Here is a 22,678-nt window from a genome sequence, read left to right on the forward strand (position 1 = left end):
GGTCCATTTGCCATTCCTATTAGCAACCCCGAAAGAAAATGATTATTAATTTCCTTTATTCTGAAAAAGGAAAGAGTGAATCTGTCTCAGCTTCTCTGGGTCAGTCAGACTCTTTGATTTCAACCCTATCCTTCGTTTATCGCGACTTCTAGGGTTAGGGTTTGTTCAATTCACGTCTTCTTCGTCTCCTCCTCCTCCTGCAATTCGATAAGTAATTTCATCGCAGGTTAAGGTAAGTATCTACCATTCATTCCTTCGTTTACTCACTCTAATTGAATTTTTTCTTCTATGGATTTGGGTCTCTTTTGTTTCCCACCATCAATTGAATTTCCATTTAAATTTTCCCTTTGGATCTGATTGTCCCTCCTCAATTGCTAGTTCTATCGGCATGGTTTCGTCTTCTGAGCATAAAAAAACACAATAAAGATTGAATTTTTACTCGAATGTATCTAATTAGTGATGAGATTTTGCCTTATCAAGTTCTTCACACATCTTTTAGTCAAAGCTAATTTTTCTTAGTGCAATTGTGAAGATTTTTTGCCAGGTTTGGGATAATAGTTGAGTTTAGAAGATACAATAATGGCTGGAGTACTAGCTGGGGAATGTTCGTACAATGAGAGTGGAGTTTCATCTCACTCCAGGAACTCTCATGAAAAGCAAGACGAGGGTTCCCGCTGGTACTTTGCAAGAAAAGAAATTGAAGAAAATTCACCCTCGAGGCTGGATGGTATTGACTTGAAGAAGGAAACTTACCTCCGTAAATCCTACTGTACATTTCTCCAGGACTTGGGCATGAGACTCAAAGTGTAAGTGTTCTTTTTCTTTCATCTTACTTTTGTTTTAAATTGAACTGCTTGGCATTATAATTCTCCCGAGTAGTCCATCAACATTGTGTTCAGAATATAGTTACTTACCCCTTTACACTTATGTTTAATATAATTGTAATTTGATGTTTTATTTTATCTTAGCGTGTCTTTGACTGACATGAATACAAGGGAAACGATAGTAACTATTGTTTATTTGATCTCATCGTTTCTTTCATTGACATGGTGAAAACATTCCTGTCACATTTGTCTGAATTTTACTTCCGGTAGTCATGATTTCTGTACTCTTCAAGGCTTTCAAATTACTTGCTTCTCATTTAAAGTGGCTGATGTAGTTTTCCGAACAGTCCTCAGGTTACAATAGCTACAGCGATTATCTTCTGTCATCGATTCTTCTTTCGCCAATCACATGCAAAGAATGACAGAAGGGTGAGTTTATTGTTTTGCACCTGAGGCTTTTAAAAATGGGCTTTAGTCTGTGTTATTCCAATCTCTAGGCTGTAGTGTGGCTAGTGTGGAATCCGAGGTATTTCCGTTTCTTAGATCCTTGGTAGTCTATTGTATATATTGGCTCCATCTCCTTGGCATTTTTCTTGGTAGTTCTAGAGGGTACACTTCTCTGTGAACAGATAGTTTGGCTGTGACTTTGATACAGATTTAGCTTGATTCTTGTCCTATGCATGGTGTATGAATTGTGATTGTCAGTGCTGATTTATACTTTTAGAGCAGGAAAAAAATACATAGATTAGGTACTGAGCAATTTTTTCGTGTTGGTTTCACAGACAATTGCAACCGTATGTATGTTCCTTGCTGGAAAGGTTGAGGAAACTCCACACCCCTTGAAAGAAGTTATTTTTGTATCCTATGAGATAATAAACAAGAAGGATCCTGGCGCTACACAGAAAATCAAGCAAAAGGTAATCATCACACTAATGAACCTTCTCAGATCTTTTGCCTCCGTTTAGCTAAAAAGTATCTGGATTTCCCCATATCTTATGTATATCACTTCTGCAGGAAGTATATGAGCAACAGAAAGAGCTTATATTAAATGGAGAAAAAATAGTACTCTCTACACTAGGCTTTGACTTCAATGTTAATCATCCTTATAAACCCCTTGTAGAAGCAATAAAGAAATTTAAGGTTGCGCAGAATGCTCTTGCCCAAGTTGCGTGGAATTTTGTTAACGATGGGTACGTTGAAGTGCTATTTTCTTCTAAAGCTTCCATTACTTCTATGTGCTTCCTATTTTCGTCTTCATACAATGAAAAATGGCTTGCAGTCTGCGGACATCACTCTGCCTGCAATTTAAGCCTCATCACATTGCGGCTGGTGCAATTTTTCTTGCGGCTAAGTTCCTTAAAGTGAAGTTACCATCAGATGGAGAGAAGGTTTGGTGGCAAGAGTTTGATGTCACACCTCGACAATTAGAGGGTATGTAGATGATGAAATCGATATGACTGCTCTTGTTTCATTGTTTGACTTGCATTACCTGTTTGGAATATGATTTCAAGAGTGATCACCTCACCTTTTGTATCTTTCAGATGTTAGCAACCAAATGCTTGAGCTTTATGAGCAAAACCGTGTCCCTGCATCTCAAGGAAGCGAAGTCGAAAGTAGTGTAGCTGGATCGTCAGCTCATCGGCCAGGCTCCAGAAATGGAGCGTCAACCGATGATCATGTTGGTTCTAGGCAAACATCAGTACGTTCAATCCATGAACATTCAAATTCTGATAATCATGGGGGTTCATCAAAAGACGGCTTGAGTCAGAACAACGATAATAGGGGTGGGGAGGCAGCTAATGCCAGTATTGATCACAAAGAGGAGATCAAGAGAGAAACAAAAGAAAGCCCGCATCATGAAAATCATCCAGCTCTTGACTCTAGACCTTTAGTTGATGGACCTGGGAAGGAGAATTCAGAAAGAGAGAGTGGAGAGCTTCAAGATGATGGCGCTGTTCCTAAATCTAGAAAGGTTGAAACAACAGGTGATGCCCCAATCATCCAATCGCCAAAAGACTTGAAATTGCTTCGGGATAAGGTGAAGGCAAAGCGAGAAAAGGCTAAGAAGTTGCTCGGTGAAAGAACGAGGGAAAAGGATGTGATGGATGAGGATGATCTGATTGAAAGAGAATTGGAAGATGTGGAACTAGCTGTTGAGGATGAAAAGGCGAAGCAAAGGAATGCACAGAGCAGGCCAAAGGCAGAGAACTCTGATCTCATGGGTGCAGAACATGGTGAGATTCGAGATGTTAAAGGAGTTAAAAATGCAGAAGAAGGTGAAATGGTAAACGATGTCTCCCCAGTGCATAGCAGAAAGAGAAAAATGGAAAGTAGCCCTCCTGAAAAGCAGACAGAAGGAAAGAGACGCCACAATAGTGAGAACGGTGAAGAAGACCATAAGAGGAGCAGAGGTAGTAGTCATCATGGTGATAGAGAGCACAGAAGACGCTCACAAGAGAACAACCATTCATGAGAGGTAATGATTATTAAAAACTGCTACTCTTGATATAATCTTATGGCCTTTCTAAGACCTGTGGGATTTTGATGCCCAACCATGTGAACTTGACTTCTCTACATGGGTCGGTTCAGTTGTTGGAACCGTGGTCGGTGTATTTTAATGTTTGATTATATATCTATTTGTGGCATTTTATAAAATCCAACGGCTTGAACGAGGACTCATCATCCTAAAAGGATGTTGAGAAGCTAATCAAGCTTCCTTCTAATAAGTACGCTCGATGCTATTGAACAAAAACTATGCATTATATCACCTGCATTTTTCTTTCGCTGGGCAACTCTATACTTCCATTTGCTTAAGTATAGTCATCGTGATAAAGTTTCCTCCACTATGGTAAGATGAGAGTTGTCACTGTCTGAGATACCCCTATCAGATGAAGTGTAAGTTGTGGTCAAGGCCACAATCGCTTTGATTAACATCTTTGTTGTTTAACTGATTTTGCTTTTGATAGCTTCTCCAAGATTTTGTTATTACAGTATCTTTTTAAGTTGTATCTCATGTTAAATAGAAACAGTTGTACGCTATTGAAGCGAGTTATGTAATGAATCTATCAAATTTTTCTAAATGTGATTTGAGTTTGGTCTGAGTGAATACCATTAGTCAACCAGGGATCTGCTGCAGTATACCATTTGATTATATTGGATAAAAGACATCACTTTTACTAGTAAAGTGATGTTGAAAGAAATAATATATCATTCGACTTAGCATTCAAAAAGAGAAGAAGATAAGACCAAAAAGTAGAAGAATCATAAAATAAAAATAAAATAAAAATCAGTGATTTATTTTTTGCTAAGAATAATAATAATAACAATAAATCATTGAATGGTATGAATCAGCAGAAACACAGAGAGAGAAGAAGAAGAAGGTAGCCATGGAAATAGCTGCTCGTTCGATCCTTAACAACCTCCAGCTTTCTTCTTGCACAAAGTCTCCTCCTTTCACTATTCACGCGTCACAGGACACTGGAAGAAGACCACGACCAAGTTCCTTGGCTTTTCTTGATTGCCCAGAAAGATCCCAGATTCTCGGAAAATGCCTCCGACTGCAGAGACAGAGATCCTCCGCGCCCTGCTTATCAGCCAGCCGAGATGATGTTAACCCATCTGAAGAACTCGCCGTGATACTTGAGGTTGATGGGTAAGTTCCCATGAAGAAGCAAAGCTTCAAACTTTGTGATGATGAGATTCTATGAACTGGAGCAAGTTCTTGTTTTTGATTCAGTTGGGTCTTTGTTTGGTTCTCAGGGTAATGATTGATACATGGTCTAGTAATCGCCAGGCTTTCAATGTAGGTGCGTCTTCATTTTTCTAGTATTCTTCAAAATCGTCAGGCATTCAATGTAGTTATGATTTGTCTTTTTTTTTTTCCTTTTCTTCTGATGGTGTTGCCTCTCTCTTATTTGTGAATTTACAGCTTTTAAAAAGCTTGGCCTTGACTGTGCTAACTGGCCTGAACCAGTTTATGCAGACCTTTTGAGGTATATATAACACCTTAGTTTGTAATAATATGTGACTTGTGTGTTCTTCTAGTTGGCTTTTTGTTTCTTGAAGTTTACTTTTGAAATGCTTAAGATTTGATTCTATTCTTGCATATGTGACCTTAGAGAACCAAGTTGTTTCTAATCATATCTGTTTCTAGAGGGTCTTAATCTTTATACAAGTCTATTAGATACTAAGCTGAATGATTGTGCTCTATTCAAACTGTTTTAGATTCTATTTTCACTTGGACATGAGCCATAGACGATTAGATTTTCATTGTACAATTGCATTTCCTTGTCTTAAGTTTAGTTGATTATTTCCAGAAAAGGTGCTGCTGATGAAGAGAAAATGTTGGTTTTGTATTTCAACCAGGTGAGTTATTGCTTGAGTGTCATTAGCGTAATGCGACAACTTACGCTTCTTTCTTCTCTCTTGTATAATATCTACTACCTCTTTTCAGATTGGATGGCCTTCCTCCTTGCCAACCAATGAGAAAGGCACTTTTGTAAAAAGTGTATTGCGAGAAAAGGTTGCACTAATACTTTGAACATGATGTTATTTTCAGCTAAGTATTATTCTCTTGGTAGTTAAGGTCTGATAACTCCACCAATTGCTTAACTTCAACTTGTTTTGCTGGCAGAAAAATGCCATGGATGAGTTTCTGATGTCCAAAAGCTTACCTCTGAGGACTGGAGTCCAAGAGTGAGTCTCTTTAGATATGCCTCTTTCAGATTGAAACAAAAAAGTAGAGACTCTTCTTTACTTGTGCTTGAATCTTTTTGTGTAGGTTTATCGATAATGCATACACAGAGAAAGTACCCGTTGCTATCGTAACAGCCTACTTCAAGAGTGGAGACAAAGTAGCCTTGTAAGTAGCTAAGCTCCCAAAACAAACTCTCTCTGGAATTTTAGTTAAGTTCATTAGTCTCCTATACATATTCTCCCTCCTGTCTTTACAAAACAATCCACTAGCATAAGCACAATCCTACATAGAGTTTTCCTCTGTTATGTTGATTGTTATTATGTCTTTTTGATGTGAGTATTTAACAGATCCATTGTCGAAATGCTTGGCGAAGAAAGACTTCCAAATGTGAAGGTTATCGGAGACAATGAGGTGGAACAGAGTATGTATGGACAACTTGTTCTCGGCAAAGGAGTTTCTTCAAGTCTAGAGGAGCAACTAGTCAAGGAAGTCAAAAAAGCAGGTATAGATAGAGCTCGGAGACAGTTTGCAAGTACTCTTGATCTAAGATCTTGTCTTGTAATTGCAGTAAAAATCTCATCCTATTAAACTTTTTTTTTTTTGTGACTAGCATCCGCTGAGAAACAGAGGATAGCAGAAGAAGTTGCATCGATGCTAAAGCTAAGTGTGGACATTGACACAAGCTCATCTGAGAGGTGGAACTTTCTCTTCTTCTGTACAAAAAAAAAAATAAATCAATTCAATACTTCAACATAAACAATAACATAATTTCTCGTTTTCTTTATTTATTTATTTTTCTAGATTGGAGAAAATTGTTGTTGCTTTGCGTGCTGCTGCAGAGTATACTGGGTTACCTGTTAGAAACTGTGTACTTGTTGCTGGTAGTCAATCTGGAGTTTCTGCTGCAAAGATGATAGGCATGCCTTGTGTAGTCATGAGAAGCAGGTTTAGTATTTGATTTTTGGATGTTCCTTTTATTTCTTTTGTTGCTTATTGGTATTTGGTTTGGTATTCATTTGCTCCATTTTTTTTTCTCTGCTAGTTTAACTGCAAGAGGTGAGTTTCCATCGGCAAAAGGTGTAATGGATGGGTTTGGAGGTGCGGACTTGACCATTCAAAAACTTAGGCACAAGATCAAGTCTTGAAGAAACAATTCAAGAAAGCTATCTCAGATGATACCGTCGTGTGTTTGTTTATTTCTGGTGAAGTTTTCAGGTTGATGATATTTTATCTATTGCTGCTACATGCTGCTGTAACATATTTGATTCTTTGTAATGTACTGTTTTGGTTAGTTTTCAGACATCAACAAGCTTCTTCTCAAACTAATGTCTATTTTAGATTCCAAAGCTCTGCTATTTTTTTTTCCTTGTCTAGCCTAAGAAGAATGCCAGAGAATATACAAATTGAGCTTCAAGGAAACATAAGTTGGTTATATAGCTAACCAAGATTTTTAAAAACTTGAGTTACTTCTTCAAGGTTTTGTTTGATATGATTCCGTTTCCAAGTCATAACCTATTTATAAACTACAGTACCGACACATACTCTTGTATGGTAAATCCTTCACTTCTAAGTTGGTTTACATTTCAGATATCTCTGTTTCTCGTACGTTGCTGGTGTTTCGTCTCTGAACCAGTGCAGGGCTCGAGTATTCTGCATCATCATCAGCCAATGATGATATGTTTGATTGGACAGATTCTGAGATGGAGTGTGAGGGAGATTGGTGTCTGTAGCTTTGGGAAGCTGAGTATTCTGGTACTCCTTGGGTTGTTTTTCCTTGAGCTTCTTCCGCCAGCTTTCTTAGAAGATTCATAACAGTTGGAAGAAACTTTGATGTGATGGAGAGTACTCCAGCAAGCTAACATAACAGGAAACCTACTGTTAAAGATAATGCCTTGTGTTTGAAACAATCGAGAGTAATGAGTGCTTACTGCGCCATGATGAAACTCCCTAGGAACGTCAAGCTGGACCCATAAGGCTTTGCAGAGTAAAAACGCCACAAACAGGCCTAAGAGGTACAAAGGATTCCTGTTCCACAAAAATGAAACATGCCAATGAATCTAACAAGTAGCTGAAACACTTTTATGGAGAATCTGGAATAAAATGTGAAGGAGTACAAAGACAATGAACGTTACTTCAAGAGCATCATTAATTCATTGAAACCAAGGACGAACATCAACACGATCGCCCAAGCAGGTGGAAGCCAGTTGTTATTCCGCTTGTGAGCTTCCTGTATAGCAGAAATGAAAAAAAAATATACCGTTGATTAGATTATGTATAGAAGAAATTCTGAGGTAGGCTTGCAAAATCACCTGTGCCGAGATAGCTTGGGTAACGGTATACTCGGTCTCAGATTTGAACTGTCTCCACAGAGACTTACACTGTACTGGCGACAATAGCACATCTTTTGGAGGAACCTGCATCCACAAAACCAAATATTGGTAAATTCTATCTGACTACAACCGGAAGCGGCATAGGTATTACCATCTCATGTGCCACAATGCGAAAAAACTTTGGTTAAGTGGACTAATTAATATGTTCAATTCTGTATTCCATTTAGTGTTGTGATGCACCAATAATAATGGCATATACATCAACCAGACTGAGCTTGAGGTCACTGTATCATGCTGTTTACCTTTTCCCAGGAGCTAGACGCAAGTGGATCGGTAGAAGCTCCCAAGCTTCTGTTGTGGGAAGATGAATCGGATACAGTTCCATCCATGAGAGAAGAAAAAAGAGTACTCTCAATTTTGTCCGGTCTTTCATCTAAACGTATCGCAGCCATCACAGAGAGAAGACTCAAAGCCTATGGGATAGTAACATATAGAGTGAGTTTCATGACATCAACTTAGCTCCCTCGCTATTAATTCTACGAAGTTACCTCTGCGCGAGCATCTTTTGTGATTGCTCTAATATCCTCTTTTCCAGTCCAAACCCGTGGCATTGAGTCTTTGTCATGACTGAAGACTGTTGAGAACCTGTAATATGTTTGGAACAATTGATATCAAGCAGAGATAACTTACTAAAAGGGCTACTAATAGGAGGCTACTCTCATCTTTTTCTTACCTGTCTTTCATTCGGATCAGAATTTTGGCAGCTTCTTCTCTAGCCTTTTTCTCCACTACACTCCGAGAATAGTCCTTTAGATTCTGAACCATAGCATCAATTGTAGCGTGATCTAGCTCAAAACCAGTAACCACATCCAGAAAATCTGTAACAGCTGCTTCAGTCTCCCGTTTGAGAAGTGTCCTTATGGAAGGCCACGTCTCTTTTCCACCAGCTTCCAACAAAGACTCGACAGGTTCACTCAGTGCTTGAGTTAGCCGTTTCTGAAAAACCCCATGACGCAAAACAAGTATTAATATGACCACTTGACAGCTAAGAAATCAGATGAAGAGGGAACCAAAGCAGAACCTCGTAGTTGGCAGTTAATTCAGATAGTCTAGCAGTCTGTGCAGAAGATGCGTGGGAATCAATATCACGACAAAGCTTCTCTCTGACTTTTGATGCATTCCAAGTTGCTTGTGTAACCGCAGCATCTGATGGGAAACACAGTTTATAAAAGGAGGTAGTCTAGTCTTAAAAGTTATTGTATTTTTTGGGCCAAAACAATTTGTTTCTCACAATGAGACACTACTTGCAAAACAAAACCTGAAATAAGAACTCTCACCTTCACATCCTTTGTCAAACACAAGTAGACAAAAGTGCTGGGAGTCCCGCACAGCATTTGCGAATCCTTTTCCTTGATTCAGAGACTGTTCCAGTCGGATCTTGAACGATTCCAATGCATTGGATCGTAAATGTCCCAACATGGTAGCATAAGCAGTGTACACAAACTGAAAATTTGGAGAAAAGTTGAAAATAAGAGACGATAACTATCTTATGTAACCAGTTCCTGAGTCAACGACACTATTAAAACCCAAACACGGAGGAACTCTTACATCCAAAGCTTTGGATTTCAACTGTAGACGCTTTTCTTTTCTTACTCCTTCATCAAAGTATATTGCCTCTGCGTCGTATCTAAGAAGTGTTAAGCGAAACAAGATTACGTTAAATCTCTTTACTATGGGTTAAATACTTCACGAATCAAAACAATATGAGCTTACTCTGATAAGTATTTTTCAAGGATAGAGGTAAGCTTTCTGCCGAAACCAGGAACCAGACCATCTTCAGCGGCTTTTTGCAACTCCAACCAAGTCTAAATAGAGTCTACCGTGTTATGTCTCACAAACCATTTAAATCAGCAAGAAAGTTATCGTAGGTAACGAGGCCACAGAAGAATACCTCATCCGTTGCCAAGTGATGTAGCTTCTCATTGGCTATCTCTTCACACCGAACAGTGGCAACCATTACCTTGCAAGCATAAACAAAAGAGTATTAGGTGACAAGACCAGAAAACATGGTTTAACCACATAGAATTTAGTGAATGGAAGACCTTGTGAGCAGGAAGGTCCAAATCTCTATTCTCTTTTATAACTTTCCAAATCTCCTGGGAGCTGAAAGAGAACCCTGAAGCAGGAACTACACCACGTCTATCACCCGCAAGTCCCCCAGGTGAAATGGAATGGAAAAACTTCTGCCTCAACTCAGCAACCTATTTAGAAGTTCGCATGAATCAAGGGAATCAGTCTTAAGATTACTTTGATGCTTCAAAAAGAGACGTGTTTTAGATATAAGAATAATACCTCTTGCTTAAACACTTTTTCTTTATCTTCATAGCTGGATAAGGCAACCACCTCTACCTACAAGCACATATCGAACCAATTACAGAATAAGGAAAAGATAGAAAATTTGGTAACTATACAACATTAACTAGATAGAAGCATCGTCTATGTGGGAAGACTATCAACTTACATTGAAGAATTCACTTAGAGGTGTATTCTTGTGTGCTTCAGGCTTGCGAACTAAATCCCATATCTGCAGTATAATCGGTGCTCACATGAAAGAGGGCGAAACTGAGGGAGAGAGAGTGTCTGTGTGTGTTACCTTCTGAATATCTTCTCTTAGAACAGGCTCAAGCAGCTCCATTGGAGTCTAAGAAAAATAGCATATGTTAATCAAAGAAGTATGACTTCACAGTCAAGAATCATATTCAATTGCATAATCTAAACCTTTGTTTTATCGCGTATGACAAAAAGAAGAGTTGTTTTCCGAGGGCTAAACAATCGCAGCATGACCTACAAAAGCAATAAAGACCATGTTATCGAAGCCATTGATTGAAGATAAAGTTCCAAGTGTAAGCACCTGGAAAACTGTCTTCAGTAATGGTTTGTTGGCAGCTTGTTCCCTTCCGATGTCATGGCACCACCTACGGAGTTCATTATTTCATTAATAATCTAACAAAAATGTTATCTATAGCCCAAACCTGGTATGTTGTTTTGGTAGATCCTTACTAAGTCCACTCAACTCTAACTTTTAACACAGTACTTAGGAGTTAGTTAAGATTCAGAAAGGATATCAAACGTACAAGTACCAAGTGGGGTGATCAATCTGAAATTATATCTATCTTCTAATCACAATTGACCGTAAACTTTCTGCTTCCATGTAATATATATACCATCAGCCATAGTTATTAGAAGAAGAGACAGAAAATTAGAGATACTCACATGTTAATCAGTACAATATCAGCAACAGCAAGAGCAAAGAGGGCACTTTGTTTCTCAAATGTAGTGTCATCCTGAAACCATTGACAACAATAATAGGAACCAAAATTATAAAAGTATCTGCAAGATATCAAGTCTCCAGATACTTAGCAAGTGAAACCTTAAACCAATCGTACCTCGCCTCTTTCTCTACCATCGGTACCCTCCAAATCCATGACAAGTGTGAAAGGCTCAATCCCAACACACTTAGCCATCCAAATACCTTTGGTCGTTTGACTCCTGTGAAGGAAGAGGAAGACAAAAAAAAAAAAAAACCACCAAGTCAAACGAAATTCAAAACTCTAATAAGAAAATGGCACTGCCACACACAAAGAAGATAGACAAACCTTCCGGCAAAAGCATCCATTTCCCTAAAACTAGTCTTGAAAAGATGATTCAAAAGTGTACTCTTCCCTGTTGATCACCCAAAATCAATAAGCAAATCAAAGTCAATACTTCAAAGACAGTATCTTTAACTGGAGTTAGCAAGGAAGAAAATCAAAAAGTCATTAATTTACCGCTGCTTTGAGGACCCATGATAGCAACAACAGCGTAAGAGAGTCCAGAATCAGAGAGCTTGGTCTTGTTCACGAAAGTATCCAAACCCTCCACGTTGAATTCACCCTTCCCATCGATCAGCTGAGTCGGGAAACAATCCTCCTCCTCTCTTTCCCCCATCCTTATGATCTACAACCCTAGAGAACGTCATACAAATTCGAAAACAAAATCATGATGGTGCTTTAGATGATGTTGCATGCATAAGCAGAGTATAAACTAGTAAGGAGTTTTGGTTTTCTTACAGGCGATTTCGGTGTTGGTAGTTCACAACTGTTGCAGCAGCTGAAGAAGATTAAGAGAGAAGAAGAAAGAGATAGAAGAAGCGCCTAGATTGCAGCTAGGAGGAATATACGAAGCCTTGTTTCTCGAGTTTCTCTGTCTCTTTCTTTTCTTTGCTTTGCTTTGATTTCCTTAAAAAGAATAAACTTTGATTTTTCTACTATTTTTTGAAGATTATTTTATTTGGCTTCACGCCTAGAAGATATGTTTCCAGATAGGTCCGGGACTTCGGATATTTGGATCAAACCTCGGGTAAAATCCACTCGAATCCGGATCTTTCGGATAAATGAATTCTCTATCCAATATGTACTTAGTAGATTTCAGTTTGGATTTTGGTTCGAATATCACTGGTTCTGAATTGGTATCGAGTATCCATTTATTATGTAAATCACATACATATTTACTAAATACAATGATTTATGCGTAAATTGAAGTGATTCAATGGTTACATACTCTATTTTTAGTGTGGCCAACCCGGATTCGAATCTCTAAAATATCATAAGTGATCTGGTGGTAACATAGGCAGGTGATATCATAAGCACTTTTCCAATCTGGATTTGAGTTAATATTCTGGATTTTATGATATCTATTTCGGTTTAAATGGGTATCCGATACCCACATGTATAGAAGCAATGACCCATCGGATAATATAGCCATATTTGAAACCGAACCGGTCCATTTCGGATCAGATCCGGTTCGGTAAACGGTTCCGGTTAAAAGTTCCGGCCCTATTTCCATATTTCTCTTCTTTTTTTTTAATTAATTTATGAAAACACCTAAACGTTTCAATGAACCGATTCTTACCAGTATTCCAATTTAACTAAACCGATTCTAACCAGTATTCCAATTTAACTAAACCGAATACAAAACCCCACTCACATTTTTTTTTCTGGGCCTGTAATAAAAAAGTTGGGCATAAGTAGCCACCGGAGGGTTTTATTCATCTCATCTCTCTCGCTTCTCCGACTCTTCCTCTTTAAAGAAGCCGACGCTCTGTTAGTATCTCTTCCCATCACCTCTTTCACAGATCAATTGCTTGTTTTTCTTCTAACAAAAGGTGTATGTTTCGGCGGTGCTTATCTTCTCTTTGGTCCAAAAAAAAATGCAACTTTGTTTCTCTTTGGTATCACTTTGAGCCACCATTGTAAAAAACTCAATTTCAGTGAACTTCTCTTAGTCTAAGCTTCTATTTAAACTTGTTGATTATGCAATCTTTTGCATTATTATGGATGGTGTCTCCGTTACCTTTTTATTTATATTTCCTCCATGGATTATTTCAGATAATTGACAGCTGAACTGCAAGCTAAAGAGTGATGGGACTCGGTCACGAAGATCTAGAGTACGTTGCTTTGGTGCTTTCTTCGTTTATGTTATTAAATTGTATGTTCATACATTTTATTCCAACGTGACTCTTTGCAGCTTGACCAACGATGACCATTTCGTTGACAAGCAAAAGCTTTCAGCTCCTATCAAGTCTACAGCTGATAAGTTCCAGCTTGTTCCCGAGTTCTTGAAGGTACACAGGACACAACAATCTTTCGTTTATGGTTTATACGAGCCTGGTGTGTGACTGCTGCATTCCTAAAGAGTTTTGGCTTTTTTTTTTCTAGGTGAGAGGACTTGTGAAGCAACACCTGGATTCATTCAATTACTTCATCAATGTCGGGATCAGAAAGATTGTTCGTGCTAATTCTCGTATTACATCCACTCTGGACCCATCGATTTATCTAAGGTCTAACCTTCTTATCGTCTTATCTGTGTTATGAATATTGTTATGGAAAGAAAAAGCAGAATACTTGATGGCTTTTCAGTCCTTCTCTGACTCTATCCCACAAGATTGCGCGTTAAAAAAACTGAACTTTTTGGTGCAGGTTTAAGGATGTCAGAGTTGGTGAACCCTGTATTTTAAGCATTAGTATGGCGGAGAAACTCAATCCACACATGTGCCGATTAGCTGATATGACGTAATGACCTTCTTCTATTTGCTATTTGAGAATATGCTACATTCTTCGTGTTTTAAATGCATTGTAACATCTTCTTTTACATTTCAGATATGCTGCCCCAATCTTTGTCGACATAGAATATGTTCATGGAAGTCATGGACAGACGACAATAAGTGCAAAGGTAAAAATGAAAAATAAATGTATCTATACTACATTATGCTGCTGCTTGTCAACAACAACTCAGGCTGAAAACAATGTTTGTTTCAGGATAACGTTATTATCGGAAGGATGCCTATTATGTTGCGGAGTTGCCGCTGTGTATTACATGGGAAAGATGAAGAGGAACTTGCAAGATTGGGTTTGTATTTCACCTTGATTTCAAGCCTTGCTTATTTTTATTACATCACATTTATTGTATTCCGTTTTGGATTCCAGGTGAGTGCCCACTTGATCCTGGAGGATATTTTGTCATCAAAGGAACCGAGAAGGTAACATTACTTCATGCTTTGTATACATAATCTTCTTACAACTATCTTATGGAGTCTATATGTTGGCTACTTGTCTGCACTTTGACTTTTGGATATCTGTTGTGTTTTATATCTCTTTAGTTCATACTAGATTGTGTGTTTATTTGGCCATTCAGCACTGTTCTTGTTCTAATTGGTAGTTGACGTTCATTTTTTATGTGAATGAAATCATCCCATATTTTCTTGGAATCCTTTCTTTTTCTTGCGTGACCTGAAGCCTCTATTGGTCGTGTTGGTGTTTGCTATTCATTTCAGGTGTTGTTGATACAAGAACAACTTTCGAAGAACAGAATCATTATTGATTGTGATAAAAAGGGGAAGTAAGTGATCTCTTTATTAATTCAGTCCTTGTTGTATTGATTTGCAAGCATCATTCCTCATAACTATTATTAACTGTCAAGCCAAATAAATTTATCATAGTTCACGTACCCAAGTTTCATTGTTTGCTGATTCTCTTTTTTTACTGCTTGTTCCCAGCATAAATGCATCTGTCACAAGCAGCACTGAAATGACGAAAAGCAAAACAGTTATTCAGATGGATAAGGAGAAGATATATTTATTTCTACATCAATTTGTAAAAAAGGTGAAGATACATTATCACGTCCTCCTCTGTAATTGTAGATCTTCCAGGATTGGACTATTTTCTGAGCGTGTATTTTGTCGTAGATTCCAATTATAATCGTCCTCAAAGCTATGGGAATGGAGAGTGACCAAGAGATCGTACAAATGGTTGGAAGGGATCCCCGTTTTAGCGCATCACTACTACCCTCGATGGAGGCAAGTATTATGGCCACCTACTTTTGCTTCCATGTCATTTTTTTCAACCTGTGGGTTCTGTTGAGCCTTGATCTGTGGAAATTCATATTTATCCCGTGAAAGGCTTATCTAATTTCAGGAGTGTATTAGTGAAGGCGTGACTACACGACAAGAAGCACTGGACTATCTTGAGGCAAAGGTGCAGTATTTTATTCCTCTTACAGAATTGTTCAAAAAATTTCCTGTTGAATGATTCACATATTGTCCACTTAAAAAGTTACCTAGAAAACATAATAGATTTACTGCCCTGTTAAAAAGAGCTCTTTCTAGTGTTTTAAAAGGGCCATAGCTCGTTCTATCAGTATTGAAAAGATATATACAGACTTTTTGTGGTTATAGTTAGTTGCATCCATTTCATTTTGTGATGTAACGAGAGAAATAAACACCCACTGAAGAAAAGAATAGACTATCCTTTAACAGTAGTTTCTGATTTTTGTCAATTTGCGGCAAGATTGACTGACATATTCTTTTATTTATTAATTTCTGTAGGTGAAGAAATCATCGTATGGACCTCCTGAAAAGGTTTTTATTCTTTACTCCGCTATTAAACTCCTGGTTCAACTTCAGACAGATGGATAAATATGCCTTTGATCCTATAAAATTTTAATATGAAAGCTTTCTTGCTTAGTAAAGAATTTCACGTTGTATATTTACATGATCTGCTAGGATGGCAAAGCTCTATACATTCTCAGAGCTTTATTCCTTGCACACGTACCTGTAAGTATCTCAACTTCTTTTGGTTCTTAATATTTTAGTATTTGCTTACTGATTGCTATATCCCCTTAAGGTGCGTGACAACAATTATCGCCAAAAATGTTTCTATGTTGGGGTGATGTTGAGGAGAATGATTGAAGCAATGTTAAACAAAGATGCCATGGATGACAAGGTAATACCATAACCCTTATATCTCGAAAAGTTCTTTTTCTGTACATGTGGAATATATTTGAATTCTGGTTATTTACTTTTAGGATTACTGCTATATAACATGTTAGATTACCTAAAGAGGACAAGTTTAAAATAGGGAGGGACATGCTGAAATAGCTTACAAAATGTCACTAATTTTTTAGACTTACGTGATCATGATGGCTGACTTGTTAGTCTATCATCTGAGAATAAACTAAGGATGATCTGGAGACAAGTCTTATTATAACCCGACAATTTACAGAGCTTTGATCTATGTTCTCAAATGTGTCTTCATGTAGGATTATGTTGGTAACAAGCGGTTGGAGTTATCTGGCCAACTAATATCTCTTCTCTTTGAGGTATCACTGGAACTTATCACCATACGCAGTGTTTACTTGTGTGTACTCTATTCCTTACCTGTGGTTTTCCTCCTTAACGTTGCTACAGGATTTGTTCAAAACAATGACCACTGAGGCCATTAAAAAGGTAGATGGTATCCTTCAAAAACCGACCCGGGCAAGCCGTTTTGATTTTTCACAAGTAAGTGTAGAAACATACTGCCTTGCTTGTTCATGTCTTGCTTTAGCTATGAACCGGTCTTCTGTCATAGTTCTGAAGTAAAACGTATTGCTATTTTGAGTAGGCTCATAATGGGTTGATGTTAGCTAGGTGTTAGTGCTATTATGTCGATTGGCCATTGCTTTATCAACTTACATCTCCCTTCTGTATTCCGCTACTACTTGAATTGCAACAGTTAGGATATTTACTGTTCTGTGTAGCTTTTGGCCTAGGAAAACATGGATGGAATCGATTTTACTTTAATGAAACGAACTGATCGTACGACTTCAATTTTCTTTTGTGGTGTGCTTGTAGTGTCTTACTGGAGAGAAGAATCATAATATTTCTTTTGGACTAGAGAGAACCCTTTCAACGGGAAACTTCGATATTAAAAGGTTCAGAATGCATAGGAAAGGCATGACACAGGTCAGTCTCACTCTCTTTATACACATCTGTGTGTATGTCTCCAGGCTCTTTCATGCTACAGTGTTCTTAAAGAAATATTTTTATATAGGTTTTGACAAGGTTATCTTTTATCGGGAGCATGGGGTTTATTACGAAAATTTCGCCACAATTCGAGAAGTCTAGAAAAGTTAGTGGGCCTAGATCTTTGCAACCCAGCCAGGTAATGATGCCGTCTTTATAAGCCTATGAGAATTAGTGCCTTCTCTTTGAACTTTCATTTAGTTTGATCTTTTGCATTGTGATTTGCTCTATTAGTGGGGCATGCTATGCCCGTGTGATACCCCAGAAGGCGAAGCTTGTGGTCTTGTCAAGAACTTGGCGTTAATGACTCATGTCACAACGGATATAGAGGAAGGCCCATTGGTTGCTATGGTATGTGGTTGTTATTTTATCAACTTTAAGTCAATTTACTCACGTTAATCGCCCTTTTCTATGGCTTTGAGATGGATACCTCCGGAATCACTATACCCTTCTCATTATCTTTGGCTAGTCATCTGGTTTTGAATCCTTATGTTTTAATTGATTTTCCGGAAACAGTGCTACAAATTGGGTGTCACAGATTTGGAAGTACTATCAGCAGAGGAGCTGCATACTCCAGACTCATTTTTGGTCATATTTAATGGGCTAATAATTGGCAAACATAGAAGGCCACAGGTACCTTTTTTACAAATACACGGATCTGCACTGAGCATTTTACACATCTTTGCACCTCTTCACTAGCTTCTATTGTTTCAGTACTTCGCCAATTCTCTTAGAAGGTTGCGTAGAGCTGGGAAAATTGGGGAGTTCGTCAGTGTGTTCATAAACGAAAAGCAGGTACTTCCTCCAGTTTTCATTTTTTTTCTTCTTGTAATCCAAGTATTTTAAATGCACGTTATAGCTTGTGTCCGTTAAAGCTTGGAATTAAGATTAAGATTTCTGAATTAAAATAGACTCAGGAAGCTACATAAATATATTCGTTGAGTCCTCAGCAGCCTCATCTGAGTGATTTTCAGAGTAGAAATGCAGTTGACGAGGGATTATCTCATTTAGAATACTACAAACTCGTAGATTTAGGGAATAATAATAGGGAAACGATTATTCCCTAAATCTCTGCCAAGTTTTTCTCTTGAATACACAAATGTTAACTGGGACTGACTCCGAAGAATTTTTTTTAATCAGCATTGTGTTTACGTTGCTTCTGATGGTGGGCGGGTGTGTCGTCCACTTGTTATAGCCGATAATGGAGTATCAAGAGTTAAACAATACCACATGAAGGAATTACAGGTACATGTGTTTTACTCTCCCAGATTCATGCATACTTGTCTTAGTGGTATAAGTTAATGACATCGGTTGACTAATTTGTATTTCCTTGAAGGATGGTGTTCGCACCTTTGATGACTTTATTCGTGAAGGTTTGATCGAGTATCTTGATGTCAATGAGGAAAACAATGCATTGGTTCGTGCCAGTCTTCGTTTTTTCTAGATGTATTATATTCTATTGCACCATATGCAGTCGAAAATCATCACTGTTCCTTTCCTTGTTTTTAGATTGCTTTATACGAAGGTAGCCCCAAGAAAATGAAAGACATAACTCACATTGAGATTGAACCATTCACCATCTTAGGTGTTGTTGCTGGTCTTATCCCCTACCCTCACCATAATCAGTCACCTAGAAATACGTATCAGGTTTGTGTGCCTCTGACATAAGAAGCAGAGATTTCTGTTGGTTTGCATCGGGTTAATAGTCCTGTTACATTGCGTGCAGTGTGCTATGGGAAAACAAGCTATGGGAAATATTGCTTACAACCAGGCAAGTCCATTTATACTCTCCATATCATTCTTTGAGGCAAAGCTTACTGCTTCCCAGTTTTGAGGACTTAATTAGATTACTTGTTGCCTGTTGTTCTTTATAATGATTTGCTTAATCAGTTGGTTATGTGAAGTCCAATCACTAGCCTCTGTCTTCTCCATTGCACCATGTTCTATTATAGCTTGCTTTCTCTCAGGCATTGACTTTACCTTTTACAATCTGTGTATATAGTTAAACCGGATGGACTCATTGCTTTACCTATTGGTGTATCCTCAGCGACCTCTGTTGACAACAAGGACCATTGAATTGGTAAGTGTCTTTACTCTAATAGGAATGGATTAATAATTTGGTACTAACAAAAAGTATGCTTGTTAACAGGTTGGATACGATAAACTTGGAGCAGGTCAAAATGCAACAGTTGCTGTTATGAGTAATACTGGATACGACATTGAGGATGCGATAGTGATGAACAAAGCTTCCTTGGATCGGGGTTTTGTTCGCTGCATTGTTATGAAAAAGTATGTAGGATTTCTCTTTGAGGCAAAAGTCGGTTCCTTTGAGATATCGTCTCTTACACTAACTATTATTGCTTCTCACGTTTGTGAAACAGATTTGTTGCTATTTGCCAGAAGTATGGTAACGATGCAGTAGACAGAATACTCAGGCCACAAAGAACAGGTCCAGACGCGGAAAAGATGCAGGTACAGACATATCCTAGACTTGTCAAGTCAAATTCAAAGATTTTGCTTTTAGAATTAGTTTCGTTGCAAATGCTTATTCTTAGTGGATATTTTAGATGATGTAGAAATAGTCCTAGGTAATCCACTGAGCACATAATACATATTCCCATTTCTGATTGGAGGGATCAAACACTATATTATTGTTGCTTTTTTAAATTGTTCCCTTTTTTCTTTCTCAAAATAGAGACTTCATTAGGAAAATTTTGACTGCATAGAAGTTATGACATTACTGGCGTAAACTGTACAAGATGGTCTTATAACATTCCTATTCCGTGCTTTCCATCTGCTAAAACATGGTGGATATGTTTTCATGGTGACTACTATTTTTTCTTTTAGATACTGGATGATGATGGAATAGCATCTCCAGGAGAAATTATTAGACCGAATGATGTCTATATAAATAAGCAAGTCCCTGTGGACACAAGAAATAACATTACATCTCAGCAATCGGATAGGTATTCCACTAACTTTTCCCCACATCATGATTGTTTCTTATAACTCTAAAGGCAAACTGACAATATGTTGTGCACTTTCAGTCAATATCGTCCGGCCCGAGAGTATTTTAAAGGTCCTGAAGGGGAAACGCAAGTGGTCGATAGAGTTGCTCTTTGTTCTGACAAGAACGGCAATTTATGCATAAAATGTATCATCCGGCATACTCGTCGGCCAGAGGTGAGAAATTTTATGCTCAGTACTATTTTCTTTTTAGGCGCCATGTTCTACAATGTTAACCGAGTGTGCCTTGTTTAGCTTGGAGACAAGTTCAGCAGTAGACATGGGCAGAAAGGTGTATGTGGTACAATCCTTCAGCAGGAAGATTTTCCATTTTCTGAGCGTGGAATTTGCCCTGATTTGATCATGAATCCTCATGGGTTTCCAAGGTTATAAAATATTCTTCGTAGCCCCAACTATTAAGAAGTTTTCATGGTACCAAACAAGTAAAGTGGTTCTATCAGTTGGGACAAATTCGTTTTCTGTGTTGGTACCCAACTTGGAACGTTTATGTTAATCCCTTTAATTCAAAAAGTTTGAAGTGTCATTTGAAGTTTTAGATTACTTGAGATCTGTATTATAACTGGGGCGTTTATAAAAACGTTGTTTTTGTCACAGTCGTATGACAGTAGGTAAGATGATAGAGCTCCTTGGGAGTAAGGCTGGGGTGTCTTCAGGTAGATTTCATTATGGTAGTGCTTTTGGAGAAGAAAGTGGTCACGCTGACAAGGTTGAGGAAATAAGGTACAGTTTCTTATATATGAGGCTTCTTCTTGTCTGTTGAAACTTTTTGTTTAATGTCGTTTTATGTTGCATCATTTCAGTAAGACCCTTGTGAAGCATGGCTTTTCCTACTGTGGGAAGGACTTGTTATACTCAGGTACCGCTTTATGATTCTTCACAACATTTCAGAATTGCAATAATATGTTAAAACCCATTCTAGTGTCGGTTATTATATTCTTTGAATAAAAAAAGTAGTTTAGATTCACTGAAATTGAACAAAGACAAATGAGATCCAAACTTCTTACTACAAAGCCATATAAGGTATTCTTCCTTTGTACATCACACCTGACGATCTTGAGAGTCTCGCAGGTCTCAGTGGTGAGCCATTACAGACATACGTCTTCATGGGGCCAATATATTATCAGAAATTGAAACATATGGTGAGGTTCCTCTAACCTATTTAAACGTAGAGAGTTTGGTTTGTCGGAAAAATAACATTATATCTGCTTTTGTGTACTTATGTTTTGAATAGGTCCTGGACAAAATGCATGCACGAGGGAGTGGACCCCGTGTGATGATGACAAGACAGCCAACTGAAGGGAAATCTAAAAATGGAGGTAAGTTAATATGCCACTATGGTTAAGATAGATTATGATACTTTACACTAGGTTTTGGTGATTTTCCATTTAATACTTAGTTTTGAAGTTTTCCTGTTTTGTATCTTCACTCTGGATTTAACCATGAGTTGTTTGTTTTCTCAATTGCATCTCTAATGCTGTCACAGGTTTACGAGTGGGAGAGATGGAACGAGATTGCCTTATTGCTTATGGAGCGAGCATGTTGATCTATGAGCGGCTCATGCTTTCTAGTGATCCTTTTGAAGTTCAGGTAAATATTATTCCAACGTTGTATGAAAAATAAAAATGTGTGATACACTACTAACAAACATTTTTAAATGCAGGTTTGTAGAGCTTGCGGTTTATTGGGATATTACGATTACAAGCTGAAGAAAGCAGTTTGTTCAACATGTAAGAATGGTGATAGCATTGCTACTATGAAACTCCCTTACGCATGCAAGCTCCTCTTCCAGGTAAAAACTCTGTTTTTTTCTTGTTTTGCCTTTTTGATCTCTGGTTTTGCCTGTCAAACTGAAACTTTCTACTTGGTCCACATTCGTAAATGATAAGATAATTTTGAAATGCAATTTCTAACTGAAATTAGTAAAGAAGCAGTTGTGTTTCCAGTTTTGCTGGTGTGGTATTTGATTAGTCTATCTCCACTCAACTCTTTACAGTTTTCTTCTGGCTTGTTTCAGTTGTCATAACTTTTCTTCTCTCTGCTTTATACAATGGTTACAGGAACTCCAGTCGATGAATGTTGTTCCCCGTCTGAAACTCGTGGAGTCTTGAAGAAGGTTTTACTTTTATAATAGTATCGATGACTTTTGATATTCTAATGTCCGGATCATATTAATTTAAACATTCTGCAATTTTGTTCTCCTTTTTGGATGTCAAGATGTTTTGTTGTCACTGTTTCTGAAACTTTGAAATAAATAAATCACAGGACAATATCCTTTGTTACTCTATAAACATTGTCTTCATCAAGACAAGAAAACCTTAAAAGAATTATACAGGAAACCTTAAAAGAATTATACAGGTTTTGTTCTCTATGTTTCTGAAAACATTGTCTTAATCAAAGATAACACAACCTTAGAGAATATTAA

The 22,678-nt window shown here is 37.8% G+C and overlaps 4 protein-coding genes across 8 annotated transcripts; 3 read left to right on the plus strand and 1 right to left on the minus strand.

Annotated features, from left to right (window-relative positions):
- LOC106386384 (cyclin-T1-5-like) lies at positions 1 to 3,479 on the plus strand. 3 transcript variants are annotated; one of them, XM_013826234.3, is made up of 7 exons: positions 1 to 232; positions 533 to 806; positions 1,172 to 1,253; positions 1,607 to 1,741; positions 1,839 to 2,014; positions 2,104 to 2,255; positions 2,366 to 3,479. In XM_013826234.3, the coding sequence occupies exons 2-7, from the start codon at positions 580 to 582 to the stop codon at positions 3,295 to 3,297; spliced, it is 1,704 nt and encodes a 567-aa protein (XP_013681688.1). In that variant the 5' UTR covers positions 1 to 232; positions 533 to 579; the 3' UTR covers positions 3,298 to 3,479. The 3 variants fall into 3 exon arrangements, with proteins under 3 accessions (XP_013681688.1, XP_022543761.1, XP_048637389.1); XM_022688040.2 differs by having other exon boundaries at positions 19 to 232; positions 520 to 806; XM_048781432.1 differs by lacking the exon at positions 1,172 to 1,253 and having other exon boundaries at positions 30 to 232.
- Positions 3,480 to 4,132: 653 nt separating this feature from the next.
- Positions 4,133 to 6,866, plus strand: LOC106386383 (CBBY-like protein). Its single transcript, XM_013826233.3, has 11 exons — positions 4,133 to 4,476; positions 4,584 to 4,630; positions 4,753 to 4,816; positions 5,141 to 5,189; positions 5,278 to 5,346; positions 5,458 to 5,519; positions 5,605 to 5,685; positions 5,868 to 6,022; positions 6,131 to 6,215; positions 6,322 to 6,465; positions 6,563 to 6,866. Exons 1-11 carry the CDS (start codon positions 4,211 to 4,213, stop codon positions 6,663 to 6,665), a joined length of 1,125 nt encoding a protein of 374 aa, XP_013681687.2. The 5' UTR covers positions 4,133 to 4,210; the 3' UTR covers positions 6,666 to 6,866.
- A 57-nt stretch (positions 6,867 to 6,923) lies between these two features.
- Positions 6,924 to 12,183, minus strand: LOC106386382 (protein ROOT HAIR DEFECTIVE 3 homolog 2). Of its 2 annotated transcripts, none has more exons than XM_013826232.3 (23): positions 11,960 to 12,183; positions 11,678 to 11,854; positions 11,507 to 11,573; positions 11,297 to 11,399; positions 11,124 to 11,194; positions 10,762 to 10,825; positions 10,629 to 10,694; positions 10,504 to 10,551; positions 10,372 to 10,434; positions 10,203 to 10,259; positions 9,953 to 10,111; positions 9,802 to 9,870; positions 9,624 to 9,715; positions 9,459 to 9,537; positions 9,188 to 9,353; positions 8,932 to 9,056; positions 8,584 to 8,846; positions 8,399 to 8,495; positions 8,153 to 8,323; positions 7,830 to 7,934; positions 7,653 to 7,747; positions 7,449 to 7,545; positions 6,924 to 7,375 (listed from the first exon to the last, which is right to left on the minus strand). In XM_013826232.3, the coding sequence occupies exons 2-23, from the start codon at positions 11,835 to 11,837 to the stop codon at positions 7,097 to 7,099; spliced, it is 2,496 nt and encodes an 831-aa protein (XP_013681686.1). In that variant the 5' UTR covers positions 11,838 to 11,854; positions 11,960 to 12,183; the 3' UTR covers positions 6,924 to 7,096. The 2 variants fall into 2 exon arrangements, with proteins under 2 accessions (XP_013681686.1, XP_022543762.1); XM_022688041.2 differs by having other exon boundaries at positions 11,678 to 11,846; positions 11,960 to 12,174.
- A 711-nt stretch (positions 12,184 to 12,894) lies between these two features.
- On the plus strand, positions 12,895 to 22,540 carry LOC106386379 (DNA-directed RNA polymerase III subunit 2). 2 transcript variants are annotated; one of them, XM_048781430.1, is made up of 39 exons: positions 12,895 to 12,991; positions 13,277 to 13,335; positions 13,416 to 13,512; positions 13,607 to 13,728; positions 13,868 to 13,960; positions 14,048 to 14,120; positions 14,207 to 14,297; positions 14,375 to 14,427; positions 14,722 to 14,786; positions 14,944 to 15,049; positions 15,133 to 15,243; positions 15,362 to 15,421; positions 15,772 to 15,804; positions 15,949 to 15,999; positions 16,070 to 16,168; positions 16,485 to 16,544; positions 16,633 to 16,725; positions 17,059 to 17,169; positions 17,258 to 17,368; positions 17,464 to 17,580; positions 17,746 to 17,862; positions 17,944 to 18,024; positions 18,370 to 18,474; positions 18,566 to 18,646; positions 18,739 to 18,876; positions 18,956 to 19,000; positions 19,232 to 19,309; positions 19,379 to 19,518; positions 19,611 to 19,701; positions 20,077 to 20,195; positions 20,277 to 20,412; positions 20,491 to 20,621; positions 20,851 to 20,976; positions 21,057 to 21,112; positions 21,325 to 21,395; positions 21,488 to 21,572; positions 21,740 to 21,843; positions 21,917 to 22,045; positions 22,314 to 22,540. In XM_048781430.1, exons 2-39 carry the CDS (start codon positions 13,310 to 13,312, stop codon positions 22,362 to 22,364), a joined length of 3,456 nt encoding a protein of 1,151 aa, XP_048637387.1. In that variant the 5' UTR covers positions 12,895 to 12,991; positions 13,277 to 13,309; the 3' UTR covers positions 22,365 to 22,540. The 2 variants fall into 2 exon arrangements, with proteins under 2 accessions (XP_048637387.1, XP_013681684.2); XM_013826230.3 differs by having other exon boundaries at positions 12,915 to 13,053.
- Positions 22,541 to 22,678: the final 138 nt, after the last annotated feature.

The sequence above is a fragment of the Brassica napus genome, chromosome A6 (assembly GCF_020379485.1).
Source record: "Brassica napus cultivar Da-Ae chromosome A6, Da-Ae, whole genome shotgun sequence".
In the NCBI taxonomy this organism is placed as follows: domain Eukaryota; kingdom Viridiplantae; phylum Streptophyta; class Magnoliopsida; order Brassicales; family Brassicaceae; genus Brassica; species Brassica napus.

Coding starts and splice junctions, on each gene's coding strand:
- LOC106386379 (XM_048781430.1), top strand. CDS start 13,310: ATGGGACTCGGTCACGAAGATCTAGA. Junction 14,121..14,206: donor AGACGACAATAAGTGCAAAG/GTAAAAATGAAA, acceptor TGTTTGTTTCAG/GATAACGTTATTATCGGAAG. Junction 21,573..21,739: donor AGGGAAATCTAAAAATGGAG/GTAAGTTAATAT, acceptor ATGCTGTCACAG/GTTTACGAGTGGGAGAGATG.
- LOC106386384 (XM_013826234.3), top strand. CDS start 580: ATGGCTGGAGTACTAGCTGGGGAATGTTCGTACAATGAGAGTGGAGTT. Junction 1,254..1,606: donor ATGCAAAGAATGACAGAAGG/GTGAGTTTATTG, acceptor TTGGTTTCACAG/ACAATTGCAACCGTATGTAT. Junction 2,015..2,103: donor TGGAATTTTGTTAACGATGG/GTACGTTGAAGT, acceptor AATGGCTTGCAG/TCTGCGGACATCACTCTGCC.
- LOC106386383 (XM_013826233.3), top strand. CDS start 4,211: ATGGAAATAGCTGCTCGTTCGATCCTTAACAACCTCCAGCTTTCTTCT. Junction 5,347..5,457: donor AAAGTGTATTGCGAGAAAAG/GTTGCACTAATA, acceptor TTTTGCTGGCAG/AAAAATGCCATGGATGAGTT. Junction 6,023..6,130: donor CAAGGAAGTCAAAAAAGCAG/GTATAGATAGAG, acceptor TTTTGTGACTAG/CATCCGCTGAGAAACAGAGG.
- LOC106386382 (XM_013826232.3), bottom strand. CDS start 11,837: ATGGGGGAAAGAGAGGAGGAGGATTGTTTCCCGACTCAGCTGATCGAT. Junction 8,496..8,583: donor CTGATCCGAATGAAAGACAG/GTAAGAAAAAGA, acceptor AACATATTACAG/GTTCTCAACAGTCTTCAGTC. Junction 7,376..7,448: donor GGGAGTTTCATCATGGCGCA/GTAAGCACTCAT, acceptor CTGTTATGTTAG/CTTGCTGGAGTACTCTCCAT.